This window comes from Lissotriton vulgaris, unplaced genomic scaffold (genome assembly GCF_964263255.1).
Source record: "Lissotriton vulgaris unplaced genomic scaffold, aLisVul1.2 SCAFFOLD_1234, whole genome shotgun sequence".
Lineage (NCBI taxonomy): Eukaryota > Metazoa > Chordata > Amphibia > Caudata > Salamandridae > Lissotriton > Lissotriton vulgaris.
Window position 1 is genome coordinate 32,399 of NW_028245833.1, and position 18,806 is coordinate 51,204.

The 18,806-nt window shown below is 44.6% G+C and overlaps 1 protein-coding gene and 1 non-coding gene across 2 annotated transcripts in view; both read right to left on the reverse strand.

Moving 5' to 3' along the window:
• The window catches only part of ATG16L1 (autophagy related 16 like 1), a gene marked incomplete at its 3' end in the record, with an annotated part of 44,749 nt that overhangs the window by 20,417 nt on the left and 5,526 nt on the right, over positions 1 to 18,806 (reverse strand). The window contains exons 4-11 of the mRNA XM_086949166.1: positions 18,722 to 18,795; positions 18,393 to 18,644; positions 12,586 to 12,651; positions 8,953 to 9,039; positions 8,473 to 8,529; positions 4,719 to 4,821; positions 3,450 to 3,555; positions 1,925 to 1,995 (exon numbers count right to left, since the gene is read on the reverse strand). Of these exons, the coding sequence (XP_086805292.1) occupies positions 1,925 to 1,995; positions 3,450 to 3,555; positions 4,719 to 4,821; positions 8,473 to 8,529; positions 8,953 to 9,039; positions 12,586 to 12,651; positions 18,393 to 18,644; positions 18,722 to 18,795 (816 nt within the window). The remainder of the gene's footprint in view (positions 1 to 1,924; positions 1,996 to 3,449; positions 3,556 to 4,718; positions 4,822 to 8,472; positions 8,530 to 8,952; positions 9,040 to 12,585; positions 12,652 to 18,392; positions 18,645 to 18,721; positions 18,796 to 18,806) is intronic.
• Positions 4,372 to 4,636, reverse strand: LOC147666276 (small Cajal body-specific RNA 6). Its single transcript, XR_015304852.1, has one exon.

The following is an 18,806-nucleotide window of genomic DNA, read 5'->3' on the forward strand; positions in this document are numbered from 1 at the left end:
AATCAAGTAATACACCTTTCTGCAACTAAAAATCAAACAGTACTCCTCTGCTACAACTAAAAGATAACTACTTAAACAGGATTGTAAACAAATTTTAGTCAAGCCACACCACAAACATTCAGCTAGCGTGAATGTGTGAAGCTGGGTGTCTGTTGCACTACCCCCCCACCACACACACACACAACTTTTTGCCTGGCTTTTGATGCAACTTGGACTGTAGAGTAATGGTTCCATGCCAATCAGGTGCCCAGTACTATTGTTCTGTCCCTAAAACTGTACCACAATTGATCCTTTAGGCCCATGGAAGTCCCAAGTAAATGTTACCTAGGACAATGGGACTGAAGAGGGTTCCCTAGTTACCCCTCACCTAGGCCATGCTGACTGCCACTGCAGAATGCATGCCCTTGTGCAGACAAAGTCGACATGGTACACTGCCCGAGAGCCATGCCAACTACCATTGCCTAAGATGCAGGCAAGTCACCCTTCTAGCAGGCCTTAAAGCCCTAAGGCAGGGTGCACTATACCACAGGGGAGAGCATATCTGCATGAGCAAATGTGCCCCAACAAAATCCAAGTACATTCTTATATATTGTAAGTGCAAGGAAAGCCATAGACACTACATGGGCTGGAAACTTGACCACTCAAGGTCCCCATCATCATGATGGCTCTTCTGTACCCAAGAGTGTTTTGTACCAAACCACTCCTTTCAATAAACCAACACTGATGCCAGTGTTGGATTTATTGTACCATGTACTCAGAAGGCACCTCAGAGGTGCTAACTGAAAACCTACCAACCCTGAAGTGGTCACAGACTGGCCCCCGCTCTATGGGACCAGAAACAAAGCACAACCTGGGCCCCCAGGATGGGCACAGTGCTCGAGAGGGGAGATTCAAAGGACTGCCGCCTTTGCGATGCAAACCCCAGCCTTTGCTGCTAAAAGCAGATTGCAGCCCCCGGTTTAGACCCCCACTGGGTGGCAAAATCAGCTGGAAAACTTGGAAAGAATAGGTTTGCCCTCCTGTGCCAACTCCACCCCTAAGGTGTTGGAGGAGAGGGTGAAGCACCTTTTAGTCCCCACCCACTTGAAAATGGTAGGACTCCTCCAATCAGGGTTAGGACTATACCCCTCCAACTCTGGAGGGTGGCATAGCTGAGGGTGTAACACCCCAGGTAAGGTACCCATTGGCCGTGTCACGCCCTTAAAATGCCCCTAAATCTAGTATTTAGGAGGCCCCCCCGACCCCAGCACTAGTTCCTGCCGACATAAGGATGAAGAAGACGCCGTGAATAGAAGACTGTCGACAGCCACTGACTTGGCTTCAGTCCTACCGGACAGTCTGCAGCCCTCGAAGATCCCACCTAGAAATGACACCTGTCCTGCAGTCAGCGACCTCCACAACTCCGGAGAGGTCTGCCTGCCTTTGAAGACCATAAATCCTGAGGATAGCAGTTCAATACACAAGAAAGCGACAGAAAGGACTCTGGTGCCCCCCTCAGATCTGTGAACCCACTCTGCGCCAGACGCCTCTGGCCTGTGTCCAGGTGGCCTACGGATCCAGAAAAGGATCCCCCAGCAATCCTCAGCACAAGTCCAGCATTGGCTGAACCCACCTGGACTCCCAGACAACACCTGCAGTGTGAATTCGAAGGCTCCTCACAAACAACAACGGGCATCAGTAAGAGAAAACAGATGTCAAAGGAAACCCCTGCACCCAAAGCCCCTGGGCCTTGAGGAGCTCCACTGTCCCTACGACTTACAGCATCCCAATGTACCTCTGCTGTCGCTGGCTTCCTTCATGCAACCTCCAAAAGCAGAACAGGGCTTGAACAAAGGAGGGGACAAGTACAGCAATGAAACAGAAACCTTGTGCAAATCAACATACAGAACTGTCAAACCAGGACCATGTAGATAATAACACATACAGAACTATCGAACTCTATGCTTGTGATGCCAGCGTTGCTGCCAGTAAGGGCACCTTTCATTTCACATTTGTCTGCGGAGAAAGAGATAAGAGTTAGGTAAGTAATGAAATCTAACAATAGTACAAACTTTAGTTTTAACTATATGTACTAGCTAAAGACACCAGATTTCTCTTAACTGTTCATCTGCCAAGCAAGTACATGCAAGGCATTTTAACTGGAACATTTAAATGCACTCAAACTTACATTCAGGATATTTGTGACAAACTTTCTATTGTCACCAGTTTGCCTTTTTGCTTTAAGTGCCACCAAAGGCCTTTTCCAAATAAACAAACATTTTCCAAATGTTAGCCGTATTTATATATCGTACGTCTAGCAACTGTGTGGAACGTGCAGCGTGGTCTGGAGGTTTTTTTTACCCCCTTTTCATACTTGAAATTAGAGTTTGATTGGTATCGGTTAATGCAACAAAAGTGTGCCATATGCAGTGAGGGTTCTTTTCATGGAGCAGTGAGGGTTCTTTTCATGGATTTGGGTACTAAGGGACTTTCAAAGTTGGACAAACCTTTGCGAGTGAAACCAAAGAAATGGCAAGCTGACATAGCTAGCCAACTATAGTGTGTGTGTGTGTTTCATTTTGTAGGCCACTAGCTCTACGTTATTCTGCAAGTGCTGTGTACACCCTATGGTAAGAAGGTGCTTTAAGCGATTCACGCCCGCTGTTCACTGGTCCAGCCACACACTCTGAAGCAAGAATAATGATCAGCAAGTTGGTAAATGCATTCAAGCTCCTTCCTGCAAAGTCTATGTTCAGTAACGATTAAATACGAAAACCATAAAAAGGGCTGGCCTTTCTACTATCGAGATGTGCAAAATAATTTCAATTTTACGAGGAGGAACAAAGCTGAGGAGATAAACAAACCTTTATCATTGTGTTTTTAAGAACACCCTTACGAAGAAAAGACAAAATAGATGTGACCCTGCCAGCACATTTTGGCTTTAAATGGTTCACATTAAAAGTTAAGTGACCTAAAGAGTAGCAATGTAAAAATGTTGGTGGATGCTATCTGCAAAACACGCTCAAAGATGTTACACCAATCCAAGCACATTTTATCATGTCATATTGACACCTTGAGGAGCGGTTTCAGAAAAACTGTAGGCACCACTTGTGTTGCTTTTGTGGGCAATTTAGGCCAACCACCCATAGAACATTCTACTGGAAGGAGTATCAGAACAACCAGGCTTGGGTTCAAAAGGTACACTTAAACCACAATAAAATTATGTTTCGTGCGGCCCACAAAGGTGCAATGCGAAACAAACTGAACAACCAAATGGCCCTCCACTTCTCCAGGAGGTACTTAATACTCTTGTGCATTTAAAGGTACATTTGACTGTACCAACCAGATTATAAACATCAGTCCCTCCAACACAGTAAACCAGTCCCAGTGACCTCAAATATCCTAAGATCAAATGGACAAAACCACTCATAACCCCATTTCCAAGATCTGTCTCCCGAGCAGCTACTTACCTCGAACCACTTCCCAGAGTTTCACCCTCCTGTCCATCCCTCCAGTGGCAAGTAGTCGGGAGCTAGGGCTGAAACGAACAGCATTCACCTCTCCATCATGAGCATCCTACAGAAAAAAAAAAAACACACCCTTTATCTGTATCATCTGAAGTGCATCATACACTACCAAAGTAGCAGCATGCCACAAAGGCAGGCTTTCACAATGAAACCGACAAGGAGCTTGTAAACATACTATTTTGAAGATATGTGTTCGCCACAAGCCACAAATCAAATTGCAAGGAAACAGTGTGGCTAAGAAAAAGAAAAAATGGGCCCTTCAGCCCACTGGAAAACAAAGTTATATAGTGCTATCCTTAAGTAGAGTAGCTCAGACTTCTGCCGAATGGTAGGAGATCCATCTACTGAAGATAAACTGACATGAAATGAGCACTGTTTGAATTGTAACCTAGACAACGCCCATTATTTGCTTAGGCTTGTGCTCAAAAAAGCAATGGCTGGAAGCAGAATTATTGGACCCTATATTCAGGGTCAAATACTCAACCTGGATTTCATCACCATGGTCATCACTAGTGAGTGGCTACCTGAACCTTTGAGAATCTCGTGCTGCATAAAAATCAGAACTGGATGACAAGTATAGAAACGGATTTTTTTTTAAACTTTTGCGTTAAAACTGAAAAGCCACTAAAATATATTTGACCTAAACTTACCCAACTAGTTTACACTATGAAAACAAATGAAACAAAGCACAAATACGGTAGTCCAACCGGATAGAAAGGGGCCAGTTTTCAAAAACACAAACAAAGCGCTTCTTTGGCAAAAACATTTAAATACACAACAGGGTACTTCACAATAGACAGCAGCAACTCAATGCCACCGGTTTCAAAACCCTGACTTCCTCCACACAAGGTTGTCCTATGACTGAGGTCTCAGATTTACAATTAGTGATCATGTCCAGCAGATCCGCACCCACCACAATCTCCTTATACACAGGCATTGTTGGATGCAAGTTCAAGGTCTCAGCACCTCACACACTTTGGAGGATAAGACCTGAAGGCATCGCTGGTTGTCAGCAACCTTTGCACCCAAGCACAACAAAGCTAGTTATGATGGGATAGAAGTATAGCTGCTGGGAGCATGACAGAGCGGAACTCACTGGCAGTCAGCCCTTTTACTACTCATCACAGACCTCCACTAAATTCAAGAGAATGAATTGAAACACAATAGCACAAAAACACTGATCATGATCAAGAAAGAAAATGTAATACTTACAAAGACAAAAAGGGCTGTGTTTGGCAGACGCACCTCTCGGATTGTCCCAGTTGGGCTGTCTGCACACTCAGTCTGCAAAGGGTAGGAAGATGAGGAACGTCGCCTGAGGATTTAAAAAAAAGGTACATCACATGGGAGAGGGTTGTCAAGGTGTAAGGTAGAAGCATCAGACTTCTTAATGATCTCAAACAGTTGAGAAATTGTCGTGGGTACATACAACCACTTCTGGCCAAAACTGACACGATGAGGTACCAGTGTGAAGCACATGCCATCTGAAATAATTCAATAATTCTACTGTTCAAGGAGTAAAAGGCAAACGTAATAGGATTAAGGACCTTCACCTAATTATTCCACCCCACCAAAGACAGATGGCAAGCAACCCTTCACAACAGAGTACCCTTTGATATGGACCCCAGAACAAGTAAATATCTAGATATATGGCTCAGTAGAGACCGGGAGGAGCTTTGGAGAGCCATTTACGGCTGCATTGTCGACTGGCTGGCCAGAATACAGATTTGGTCCAAATCTTGTGCCATTAATTTGGGCGAGTTAGCAACTATGGGCCTCATACAAGCTATTAACACTCCCTCTCACACAGGGCAGGCTGGGAGCACCGGATATGCAGCGATATCAATTCCTGCATTACTAGATATACCTGGCAGCATTCCAACCTCATAGGGCAATAGAGGCAGGCCGGGCATCCCCATGGCCTTTAAGAACTGCACTTTATTTACCCTACAAGCCTTCCAGGATGGGGATCGATACAGTGGACTGTGTCGGACGGACCTGTGGTGTAGGATCAGCTTTTCTGGTTACCCCCACTTTTTTCTGGTGTTCTACTGTCCTGACTGGTCTGACTGGGATTCTGCTAACCAGGACTCCAGTCACTGTGCTCCCTCCATAAATTGGCTATGGTGAGTATCTTGGTACATTCCTAATTGTCTGCAGGTGTACCTAGTATGTGGTACTAAGATGGCTAGGTACACCAGGGGTCCCCCATGGGCTGCTGCACGTTATACCACCCATAAAGGGACCCTCCAAACTGACAGGCTTGCATTGCAGCCTGTGCGAGTTGGTGCATGCACCTCACAAAAGATATGTGTCCTAATATCTACCTTCACTGCACTTTAAACCTATAAGTCACACCTCTAGCAGGCCTTTCAGTCCCAAAGCCAGAGTTCACATTTCAGAGCGTGAGGGTGGACATGCATGAGCAGACCACCTCTACAAACCAGAGTCCATTCTCCAGGCTTTCTGAGTGAATCAGCCATTACAATACAGAGGGGCAATGCGTCATTACGTGATGACCATCTCTTAACTGCCTGGAACGACCCTGAGCATGTTTGGTATCACATGTTGGAATCAAACCCCAATACCGTATCCAGTGTTGGAGGTAGGATTCCATCCCAAGTAGGGTCCCTCAGGAGAGCCCCCACATGCTCCCGATCTTACAGAGACTGACAATAACCTAGGGCTGCTGCCGAACACTGACACGATTCTGCCCTCCTGCTGCTGGGCCATGCCAGAGCAAGGGAAGTTAGGACAATAGGTTTCCGGTTACGGGGCGGTGGGACCACCTCCCAGACAGGACTTAGTCTATTAGACCGGGGTGGGGGCGCTTGCCAGCGCCACAGTCTGCTGGAAGGGCACATTTGGTTACCTCCTTGCATACTCCAGATCAGGGAGGAACCCCTGAATCAACGCAACCCTCACCTTATGGTACTTAAGGGCTTACCTGTGGGTGGGTCCCTAGATTGGTTGTGGGATTACATTCAACTCCACTTCAAATATGACCCTCTGGACATCCTGGCGGAGTCATACCAGACTGATCGCACCGTTCATTGCTCTGTGACCGAGACTGCAACTGAGAAGACTCAGTCTGCTCCTGACCTAGTCGTCCTGCAACCCGCTGCACCATCAGTGCTCCATACAGGTTCCATCCTGGGCCTGTGGACAACTAAAGACATCGAAAGGAATCTCCCTTGGAGTGAAGGAGTCACTCCCCTGCACCCGCAGGCACCGCATTGCAGCCAACCGGTTTGTTGATCTTGGCTTTCCATGGACTACACAAGGCTCAGTAACACAGGTGGTGGTCCTGTTCTCACTCGAGGCATTAGCTGTCCTCTCATCCAGTTGAGGCCTGTGCACCGCACCGCTTCATCGCACGGCAATCGCATCAGGTGCCCCAACTCTGGCACATTGAAAGGTTCGGGCAACGAGTCGGTCCCTACTAGAACTGATCGGCGCTGACGCGCTTGGTTGAACAGATGGACTGTTACCTTAAGTGTCACGGTAGCTCGGGCAGAGCTACCAACTGTGTCACAGTACTTGAAGCTCTGCATCACCTTTTTGCCAGCATACTTGAATGAGAGGGGCCTTTGTCTTCCGTGCCTCCTGGTGGCGCAGACTCCCCTCGGCTTTCTGGTACTCTTCTAATTTACATGTGAGTTCCAGCCAACTCTCTTCATCCTCCGGTGGTAAGACTTTAACCACGACTTACTCATTGAGTGATAGTGAGTACATGGTCGTGCATACTCTTGCACATGACCACTCTGGGGTTCCTAGGCACTCTTCTGGGGTGGTTCCTTGGGTCCCCAACTCTTCTACATCTTCTGGGTCCAGTCTCGACCTAGATCGCGGATCACATTCCACTATTTTGACACGGTATGGTCTCCCCCTGGAAACCACTGATTTGGTATTACTTGCTGTTCTGTGTCCAAAGTACTGTGTGCATTGTGGTGATATTTCCGGGTAGGAGACATCGTAACAACTGATGAATATTTCTCCTTCTACCCCACTACCAACAATCCCACTATGTCATACCTGCAGGACAAAGGCGCTATAGCTATAGCACGACCCACCAAGTATATAATCAAAACATTCTCGTATCTCTAGGCCGATGACTGCTTCATAACATCGTTTGTCGACATCACAGGTATGCAGCTTTCTCGACTTGCTGCTGTACTACCAATTGAGGTCCACCTGTCGGCAGCATGATACTCTCAGCATAGGAATACATACTTACCTTCCATCACGCAAACTCATTACACGCCTACATAATCAAATGCAACTATCCCCATCCAACTGATCCCATAAAGCGCTTAAAATGTGGAGCACAGACAGATACACAAACAATGACCCGTCTGTTGCAGTCCACGGACACTCCTCTTCCCGAATTACAGATTGCGTCTTATCCAGTTTAAATCAAACACAACTTTACATGCCATTGCAACTCTTCAGTGGCTCACAGCAGCCTACTTTTTACCATCTTGCATGGCAGCGCCTAAGAGAATCTTCATTATGGGCAGAGGTGTATGAAATAATACATGTGATCACTGATCACCTTTAAACACAACTTCTTCTGAAGTGGCATGCAATCTGGTGAGGGCATGCTCTGCCACAGGCAGACCAGAAAGCCTTGCCATATCACTTCCCTAAACCATATCAATCCTAGGGAGCAAAAAGGTTATTAAGCTTAACCTGGTTACACTGCCTGAACATCAAATCTTGCATGAAGTACCCCCTCCAACCCATGGAAAACACAAAGTACCAAAGACTGAATGGTGGTCATCTGCAGGATTACAAGAAGTAGCAATGTCCCCAAAGGAGAAACACTGAAAGGTTGTAGACACATCAAGGCGGTGCAAAGATCAAGCAAAGAGAATTAGAGGCACCAAGAGAGAAAAACATTACCAAAAAGGTTGGACATATTTAAGTAGAAAACTGTAAGGAAGGGTGGAAAGATGGAACCTACCCAAAAATATTAGTGAAAGAATCCAGAAGGCCTCCGCTTGGCTGGGACTGTCTCTTACTGGAAAGGAGGAGGGTTGCATAGAGGTAAATATATGCTCGTGTACTTCTCTAAAAATTCACAATATTCTATTTTGCATCATTACAGTAGTATCAACCAACTAATTGATCACTGCCAGAATATTTCTGCATACATTCAGGCAGAGCTAGTGTTTTGCAATAATCAGTACAACAAGTGTACTCTAAAGTTTGAAATGCGTACACCACAATAAATCGAAGTTGTTCCAATTAAATATCAATCTGCCCCCCAAAACTCTGGTATATGCGCTAGGGGGCACCCATCTGAACTGCTCTTCAATGGATGTGAATGAACTTTTTTTCTTTAACCGAGAACCCTTAACAGCAAGTGAGCAGGTCTAGAAGAGGGAATTTACTTGCCCCCAGTAATCTAAAATCTCTGCCACCCACCACCCTGCCTCCTTACCTGGGTGTACGGGTGACTGCTCGGACGGGGGATGTATCTCCTGTGGAATCATGGTTCTGTTCCAGAACTTCTATCTCATCATCATCCCTGCAGAAGAACCAACTCTTTAACTTGCCACTGGAACAGAACTCACACTACATGCTTCAAACAATGAATGCAGTAGGACTTTCAGGGCCTAGGAAGGGCTAGAGTGTAAACCAATTGGACTTGGACCGCATTTATTGCAGGTTTCCAAAATAACCTGGAAGAGCTGCTCAGTAACAATTCCAGTGCTTTTCAAAGTGACCAAGAAGCACAGTGGTTAGATCCAGGAGTTGATGAGGTAGCCTCAATAGCAAACAGTCAATCAGCAGTCACTAACAATTCCCATAACCTGCTTACAGAATTATACAAAAGCACAACTAACCAGCAAAATAATTGAAAGCACTCAACCTGAACCCTACTCCCTAAATAAACCAGTGCATCAAGCACTATCACAGACGTAGTATGAATCCTAGCACACTCCATGAAAATCACAAACAAACTTAGCGAGGTAGGTCTAAACTAATACTATCACCCACCAATGCACTCAACCTGAACCCTACTCCCTAAATAAACCAGTGCACCAAGCACTATCACAGACGTAGTATGAATCCTAGCACACTCCATGAAAAACAAACAAACTTGGCGAGGTTGGTCTAAAATAATACCATCACCCACCAATGCACTATCTCCTAAACTTATAATGAAGAATGCATGTTTAAAAAAGCATGGTGTTGAAAAAAAGTGAATGATCCAGGAGGTTTGTCTCATGGTTGAACATCAAGTCTTTCACTGTTCCCTCAAAAGCTTGTGTTAACAACACTCCTTCCGGGGTGGGCAATGCAGCAAATTTTAACCGAAAAGAAGGAATGCATTCTGTGTTGAAATGTAAAAAATAGTAAAGTAACCGCCCCACCATCACCTTCAAATATAGTTATTCGTAGAAAGATCACTAAACTTGCGTGTTTAGCCTTGGTTTGCTTCCTAAACGCATGTACATTCTAAGCAACCTCCCCTCCCCCCGCTTATACTGCAGAACTCTTCTACGGATATAGCAACACTTCAGAGGCCAGAACAGAGTCCGGCACGCTCACATGGATGCCATTAGAATGATTATTTTTGTAAACATATGGCATAAGTGAACAGCATTAGGTTAAACTGTGCATTCCCTAGATTAAAAACATAGACATTTTTACAATGAATTTCTGTCAAAATCCTATCTGAAAAATATTTCAAGCCTAAAACCAGTAGTATAGGACCTGCTGTTGACTTCCTACCAGTGAACCTCCTAAAATTTGGACTAGATGGTTGCCGTTTCTTGAAGGGGGGGCGGATATAATGCACTTTCTGCGTAAGTATTTACGTTTGTGCTGCAATTTGTTTTTATGTACTCTGATATTGCCTGCATTTCAATTACTCAGAAAACCTCTGGCTTTCCATATACAAATTCAAACCCTCGGAATTTGTGGCTGTAGTTCCCTTGTGAATAGGACCCCTAATGAATTTTCAGAGCTTCTATCAGTTGCTCTCTCAAAATATTTCCACCATTACAATCTACTAAACTTGTCCTGAAGGTATGCCTGAATGTACATCCTTCAAATAATACCACCAATAGTGTACATTAAATCTAATGTTACCACTTTGCTCAGTGTGAGAAATTATATCTGGAACATGATGCATCTTCAAAACTACCCTCACAAGTATAGAATTGTTACAGAATCGTGTGCAGCTATCTCAGCCTTGAGGATCAGGATTTCCGTCAGACAGAATGAGGATTTTTTTATGCTCAAGTAAATACAATATATTACTTTGGTATGAGGTCCACTTACGTTGATGGAGAACTTTCAGGAAATTTGCGACGGATGGTTATCCCAGACAGAAAGTAAGAAAAATTTGATTTTTTAAAGCTAAATTTGAAGTTGCAGGGAACTCCACTGCAAAACCAGGTCATTATGTTATCGATAATTTTGATTCCCTCCACAAGGTTTTATGCTCATCCCAGTCGCGGGTACTTGGCCCACACACCGAAGTGAGGTACCATTTTTAATCGGGAGACCTGGGGAAACGCTGGGTGGGAGGACATTTATTCCACCCAGTGATCCCACAACTTTCACACACACAAATGTAAAAAAAGTGTCATTTCTTTTTTAAAGCAAAATTTGAGGTTTGCAGGGGATTCTGGGTAAGACAACGTTTGACCTCTTTTTATGAATACAGTGCTAATGTGACAGAACAAGATTTAAAGCCATCTTTATTGCTCATTTGATTTGTGAGGGAACAGAGCATCTTATTTTTCAGTTCACTAGCACGGGCTAGTAGGACCGAATAATAGCTTGCCATGATGAAAATCTAATTTGTCATAGTGATTGGGTTTGTAGATTTCTCGAGACCCGATGGGGTAGATTGCAGTGGAGAGGGTTAGAGTGAGTGGAGTAGATTTGAGTTGGGGGGGGGGGGGGGGGGCAGAGTGGAGAAGGGGGTGGGCAGAGTGGAGGTGGGGGGAAAGGGCAGAGGTGAGAAGGGGGGGCAGAGTTGAGAAGGGGGGCAGAGTTGAGAAGGGGGCAGAGTTGAGAAGGGGGAAAGGGCATAGTGGAGTAGGGTAAATGTGTAATTAAGTGGAGCGTTGAGTGGAGTGGCATGTCGTGGAGTGTATAATGGTGTGGTAGTACACTGCCACTAAAAACAAATTTTCAATTGAAAGGACTATTACATATACACTGACAGATAATTTTGCTACTCACAAACTGTGGAAATATCACCATGTGCACTGATGTGTTATGATATTCAAATATTTGTGTCCTCTACACTTCAAAACTAGCAAGTAACAGTGAGTAACAAAGCCAATAGCAAGCAATGTGCAAAATGAATACCTAGGAAAGCTTTAGAATGCCCACAAGAAGTCGTAAGCAAACCGGCTTACTCACAAACTGTGGAAATATCACCATGTGCACTGATGTGTTATGATATTCAAATATTTGTGTCCTCTACACTTCAAAACTAGCAAGTAACAGTGAGTAACAAAACCAATAGTAAGCAATGTGCAAAATGAATACCTAGGAAAGCTTTAGAATGCCCACAAGAAGTCGTAAGCAAACCGGCTTAGACCTTTAAAATACACCCTGCCGTTAGAAAATGCTTTCTCCAATTACCAGATACTAATCTGAAGCCCGTTGAAGTAATAAACTAAATAATTTGCTAATCCTTTCAGACCATTCAATGTTACCGAGAAACAATAAGGTACTTCTAGGTGGTGGTCAGTCGAAATACTAGGTAAAAGGAAAAGAAAATGTGAGCAACAGGCCAGCTCTGAAATGCAGGGAGTTTGTTTTCTAGCGTTTAAGCTGAACAAAACAGATGCAGCAAGCGAGGGCAGACAACCATTTTTAAAGCTGTGCAGAAAACACCAGAACTAAAAACACACTGGATGTTATGCAGGCAGTACGTAAAGTGCAATGAAAGTTGTCAGCCATTAAGTGCCTATTACAAATTTGTAGCAAATGCATTTGAAAGAAGGAAAAGAAGAAAGCTATAGTAATGCAAGAGAACAGAAAACACAAGAATTAACAGAGGAGGTGAAAGAAAAAGCCCAATTAAAACTATTCAAGCACTTACGGCTCAATGGGCAAGGGCTCTTTCGCAGCTTCAGCAAGCTCATTCTGCAATCGGGTTTGTTGCTTCCTATAGGATAATACAATGAGGAGCAGTTATTAAATTGTGAACAACCCAACGCCACCCAATTCCACAGCAGAATAAAACCAGCAGACCAAGAATGTTTATGCTTCAGATACACAAGTCTGAAATGGGTAGCAGGTCCAGTTTTGCGGTCAATCGTGATCATGCATGTAATGGCAACCAGGGTTAACAGAACTCTTCTGCTTAGCATAGCACCACACGCTTATCAGCCCAGCGGAATTTTAGGGTGTTCATCTCTTGAATGGTTGTCAAAAAGTTGGTGCTCCTTAGGGATAGAGAGCACAATTAGTTTGCAAATGCCACTGCCTAAACCAGTGTCTGTTGTAGTACCAACCATATTGTGCTTTCTGTTCAGGCCAGAGCAAGGTAGAATTGGTCAAGTGAACTTCTTACAACAACAAAAGTTGTGTATTCTTGCTCTTAAGGGCTTTTCCTCCTAGTGAACTTCTGGTTTTGGGTTATCACCTCAGTAAGCTAGGAGTAAACGTTCCTACAATCAACCAACCTTTATGAGAACGTGGAGCTAAACCAAAGTCAGAGATCATGATTGTGTCAATATATCATTTCAGTTACCCTCTAGGATCCCAACTGCAGCCAACGTTTATGAGGCTGCCACCTGAGCTCCCTGTTCTTTGCTTAACCTTAGACTGCCCCAGACTGGCTAGCCTTCCGGAAGAGTGAAAGGGATTTACTTTCTGGTCTAAAAGGAAGGACAAATGGTGAAGTAACATTCTTCTTAAAACATACCATGGTAAAAACCAAGAGAGTGGTTCTTAACCGTTTGACATCTGTGGACCCTCATGTAACCATTACTGGAACCCATGGACCCCCACCGAATCACTACTAAGAACCGGGGACCCCACTGAGTGCCTGATCCAAGCACTCTAGACACACAAAAACAAGCACTCAAATTAAAAACTATTTATTGAATTTGCACACACACACACACAAAAAAATATATATATATTTTTAGGGCGAGTCTGGGCAGCGCATGCACTGCTCTGCGGCATGCTGTATTGGAGTATGGAATTGAAGCCGCCCGCCCATATTTGTCATTGCCCATCGTAAATGATGGCTTCTGATTCGTTAATTGGCTTGTTAGTCCCATGTACACATAACTTTACAGGCAGCCCGGGACAATGGCGGGCACTTCTTTGAATAGGTCTCGCATTTACAAGACCCTCTCAAATTTGACCATAAATTTCTAGGAATCAGTTCTCCATGAAAGCGGAACACCTCCAGAGAAAATGTAACCAAGTGGCAGCACTCCTGACATCTGAAAGACGCAAGATTTTATTTTGGTGCAGATTTATATGGTGCAAACTCAACCCGAAGGTATTGAAGCGCTTACATGAGCACAGGTTACGCAACATAGGACATATTCATTTTTGTTTTCGGGTAGGCACAGGGAGATTAAGAAATTTTCCCAGAATCACAAGATGCAGAGCCAACACAGAGGCTAAAATCTGGTTCCCCAGCTCCAAAGGCACCAGCTCCGGCCACAAGGCCACATCCCTTGCCTTTAGTAATACCATCTGCCGGTCTTCCAGACCATTTAGGCAAAGCGGGGTCTGTTGTCGGTAAACCTCGTTGCATGTAACCACCCAGCCAGGTACTTTAGCTGGTGCCCGGATCCCGAAGCGGTAGTCACAGACTCCTTTCTCCAGGACTGCTTCTTGAGCAGGGGTATGCCTCCCTCCCAGTTTGCGATGATAATGTGCCTCTCGGCGCAGAAGGCAGAAATGGTGCTAGTGACCTCAATCTGGAAATCGCAGTGTGGTATCTGGTTCTACTGGAACCTTCTTTGGATTTTTCATTCCCTATTTCCAAATCTCCTCCAGGATCTGTAAGGGAATCACCACTAGCTAGTGCTGGTGGGGTTTCTACCTCTCATGGCATGGAGGATTACAGGGAAGGGGGGGGGGGGGGCGCAGACGGTGTCCATATCTTTAATTTCCTCGCCTCCCCTGCAGCTTAGGGCCTGGCCTATCGATCCATCAACACCTTCAGGTCGGCGATACCAGCTGGTCATACGCAGACTGGTGATCATCCAGTTGGGGACAACACCCCTAGGTGAGGACACTTCTAAGGGGCATCAGTTCATTCCCTCCTCTGAAACCTTGGTACTCAATACTATGGGACATCAATAAGGTCCTCAAACTTTCTGGTCTTGGCAGTACGATAAGTACGATTCATGTAAGGAGCCGTCGGCCGAGTTGGCTATGCGGTTATGCTTGATATCTTGTTGAATGGTCTCCGATGTCAGAGCATTGGACATTACGAGTAGGGTATTTATCCCAGAGAGGGTTTCTTTTCATATTTCCCATTGAACTAAATGTAATTTGTTGTTTCTAACCCTTCCTTTCCAGATTCCCCAAAACTGTGTTGTGCGGTGTATTAAGAATTAAGAGACAAAGATGGAGGAAATCCACCCACATGGAGAACGACAACTTTTGACTGCTCTCAGAAATCTCTACAAGGAGGTCTCTTTACCTATTATCACTAGATTGGTTTGATGGGCTATGCATGAGGCTGGCATTGATGCTCTTATATTTGGTGCTCACTCCACTAGAGGAGTCATGGCTTCAAAACCATTTCCTCTTGAGGGTCACTTTGCTTTGTTGGTCGTGGAGAAGCTTTAAACTAGCTTAATCATAGCCTCCGGTCCAGATATAGAATGAAAAATAATCTAGCTATAGTAACAGAAAGTTTATATTCTTTTAAGGACACGGAGGCGAGGATTAGCCCACAAAATTCATGTTTACCATTAGCAAACATGTAGTGAAATATACATATTTGTGCAGCTAAATATACAGCAAATTATTATTTTTTGGCTGTAAAACGTGGTAGTGATCCCGCCATATCCTGTTGAGGTGTGCGACTGGTAAAATGCCAAAAGACAAGTCAGGTCAATCTGCGAAATGAGCTGCACACGAGGTCAAAATTAATGAAAGTGACCTTGTAGTGAGTGAAGACAGCCAGGCATTAATCAAAGTGACACCCTGACCCCCATTGTGGGTGATACGTGGTTGTTAACAGCCCTAGTAATGGATGATTTGACAATGAGTCGCAACTGTTGAATCAGACTTGATCAAACTAAGCAACCCTGATAACCATACATGTACCACCACCAATGAGGTTAGACCAAGAACGGGATGACTATTATAGGTCTCCCTTGTCGAACCAGACGTGATCAGACAAAGCCACACTCCGATGTCCTTGTTGCTGGCGATTCATGATAGGTTACGGAACAATCTAGAGAATTACGCCATGATGGGGTTCAAAACTAACTCCGATGGGATCATACAAAGTAACATTCTTTTATCCTCATTGAGGATACGCTACTGATTAACAGAACTTCTAGTGAAAGATGTCACAGTGGAGTCCAATGTCCAACTAGGGCTCTTCAAATATGGTGACAGTAAGACGCCAGGTAAAGAAGAGGTGGAAGAGTAATCGCAGGGCAGCTGGAAAACCTTGAGTTTGGCTTTTGCACATAGTGGGAATATCAAAACAGTATCCTACAGCAGATGGCTCTGGGACTTGGAACTGCTAGCCCCAAGACAGCACAATGCCACAAAAAAACAAAAAAAAAAAAAAATGGGATGAGTAGCAACCCTGTGCTTTTCTGCTTGGCTTAACCTATGATCCAGAATGTTACCACAATGGAGAATATAGCAAACTCTCAGAAACTTTAAACATGCATTTGTCAAAGTGGAATACTCTGCTAAACCATCATCTTTTCTTCAGGAGCTGAAGGGTCTAAACAAGGCTGAAGGGAACAGTAATCTGTTTCGGTCGCAGGAAGAAGAGGCAGCAACAGGGGTGAAGGACTATTAAGTGGTGCCTGACACCATTGATTGATTTACAAAAAGGGGGGTGGTGACACCATTGATTGGACATTGGTTATTTATTTATTTTTAATATTTGTAAAGCGCATCATTTACCCTTGGGCGTCTTGGCGCTAGTAAAACCAGTTATTTGTAACGGTTAACATGAGGAAGGAATAATCATTGAGCGAACAGCCAGGTTTTTAAAAGCTTACGGAATTGAAGGAGAGAGGAGCTCTCCCTGATGTTTAGGGGTAGCGTGTTCCAGAGCTTTGGGGCGGCCACCAAAAAGCGTTGGTCGCCCCATGTGACGGTTTTAGTGCGAGGAATGACCAGTTGATTGAAGGTGGCTGATCGCAGAACTCTGTTAGGTTTGTATTGTTGTAGCTGTTCTTTCAAAAAGTGGGGTCCTTGGTTGTTGAGCGCTTTAAACACAATACAGAGGGACTTGAAATGGATTCTGTTTCGCACGGTGAGCCAGTGGTAATCCTTTATACTGTTGGAAATTGATTCGTATTTTGTTTTGCCAGAAAGCAGACGTGCTGCTGCATTTTGAATAGTCTGCAGTTTAGTAATTACTCTGGATTGAGCATTGAGAAAGAGACCATTACAATAGTCCAGAGCAGAAAGGACAAGAGAAGTGACCAGTGTTTTGATGGCTGAGTCAGGAAGAAAAGGACGTATTTTCCTTATCTTCAATTTCAGGTGTGCTATGGACACTGTTTTGTTGGCATGATCCATGAAATTTAGACCCTCATCGAAGATGATACCGAGGTTCCTGACTTTAGCAGCTGGAGTGGGAGGGGTACCGAAGGCCTCTGGCCACCAGCTTGATGGCCAGGCTGGAAGAAGGGGTCTGAAAATGAGCACCTCGTTTTTTTCTGAGTTTAATTTGAGGCAGTTGGTAGCCATCCATTCTCCTATGTCTACAAGTCCTTTCTTGAATTTTTCAGCCACTAGATCTCCGTCCCCCTTGATCGCCAACACTAGTTGGGTATCATCGGCGTAGGAGGTTAGGCTCATCCCGTGTGCTTTGATGGTTTTAGCAAGGTCCGACACATAGATGTTAAAAAGTGTCGGACTCAGGGATGAGCCTTGAGGTACTCCACAAGGAGATGAAAGTTGGGCCGATTGGAAGGGTCCTAAGATGACAGCCTGCGTTCTTTTGGCTAGGAAGGACGAAATTAAGTCTTTGGCAGTGTGGCAGATGCCAAATCCCTCGACACGGTCGACCAAGATGGTATGGTCGACCGTGTCGAAAGCTGCTGATAAATCCAGCATTACTAGAATGGCTGTTCCCCCCTGATCCCCGATTACCCTGATGTCATTGGCAGCCTTAATCAAGGCTGTCTCTGTCCCATGGTATTTCCTGAATCCAAATTGCGTGTTGTCCGGGAGATGGTGTTTTTCAATGAATTCAGAGATCTGAATGTTCATGGTTTTTTCGATCACCTTCGCCATGAAAGGGAGACTCTCGATGGGTCAGTAGTTTTTTAGCTCGTTTTTATCCAGGGAAGGTTTTTTTAGCAGGGGTTTTAGTAGAGTGTTTTTAAGGGGGTCTGGGTAGTTACCTGAAAGGAGAATGGAGTTGCAGACCTGAGTGAGTAGTGATTGAACTGTTGACTTTTTCCTCTGGGTCCTGTGGAAAATGAAGTCTGTTTTGGTTTTATATGGCTGCTGTATAATAAAAATGAAGAAAGTACAGCAGAATTCTCGCCTTCGTGTCCTTACGATAGCTAGGAAATTTGTAATTCGCTCACCTACCCTGTGGCGAGCAGCGAGCAATGGACAACAAAGGATGTCAATTTTGCAACAAATTGTGCCTTAGAGAATGCAGCTAAAGTGGCAAGATCTTCAGGAGTCAATATGGAAATGGGGATGTTTGAAAGGACTTACTTGACATCCTTCTCATTTTCTGCATTTAGGCGGTTGGCCTCCTGGGCTTTCTCAGCCATCCAGCGGGCGACAAGCTCCTGGTTGTCCTCTGTGGTCTTCCGTAGCTTTTCCTCTAGGGCATTAAAGGTGATCTGCAAAGCGTCATATTCATCTTTAAGAGTCTGATTCACCTCCTCTAATTCCTGCAGTTTGGAGCGCAGATCTTGGCACTCCATTTTAAGGTCCTCAATGTCTTGCAAATACTGGGCAATTCTGAAACAGCAACCACAGTGGGGGTTAGGCAATGTCTGCACACACATGATAAAAAAAGAAAACAGGAACAAACTTACTTTGCATCATTGGCCTGAATCTCACGGTCCTTCTGCTGAAGCTTGTTGTTCAAATCAATCACAGTCTGGGCCAACTGTGTGTAAG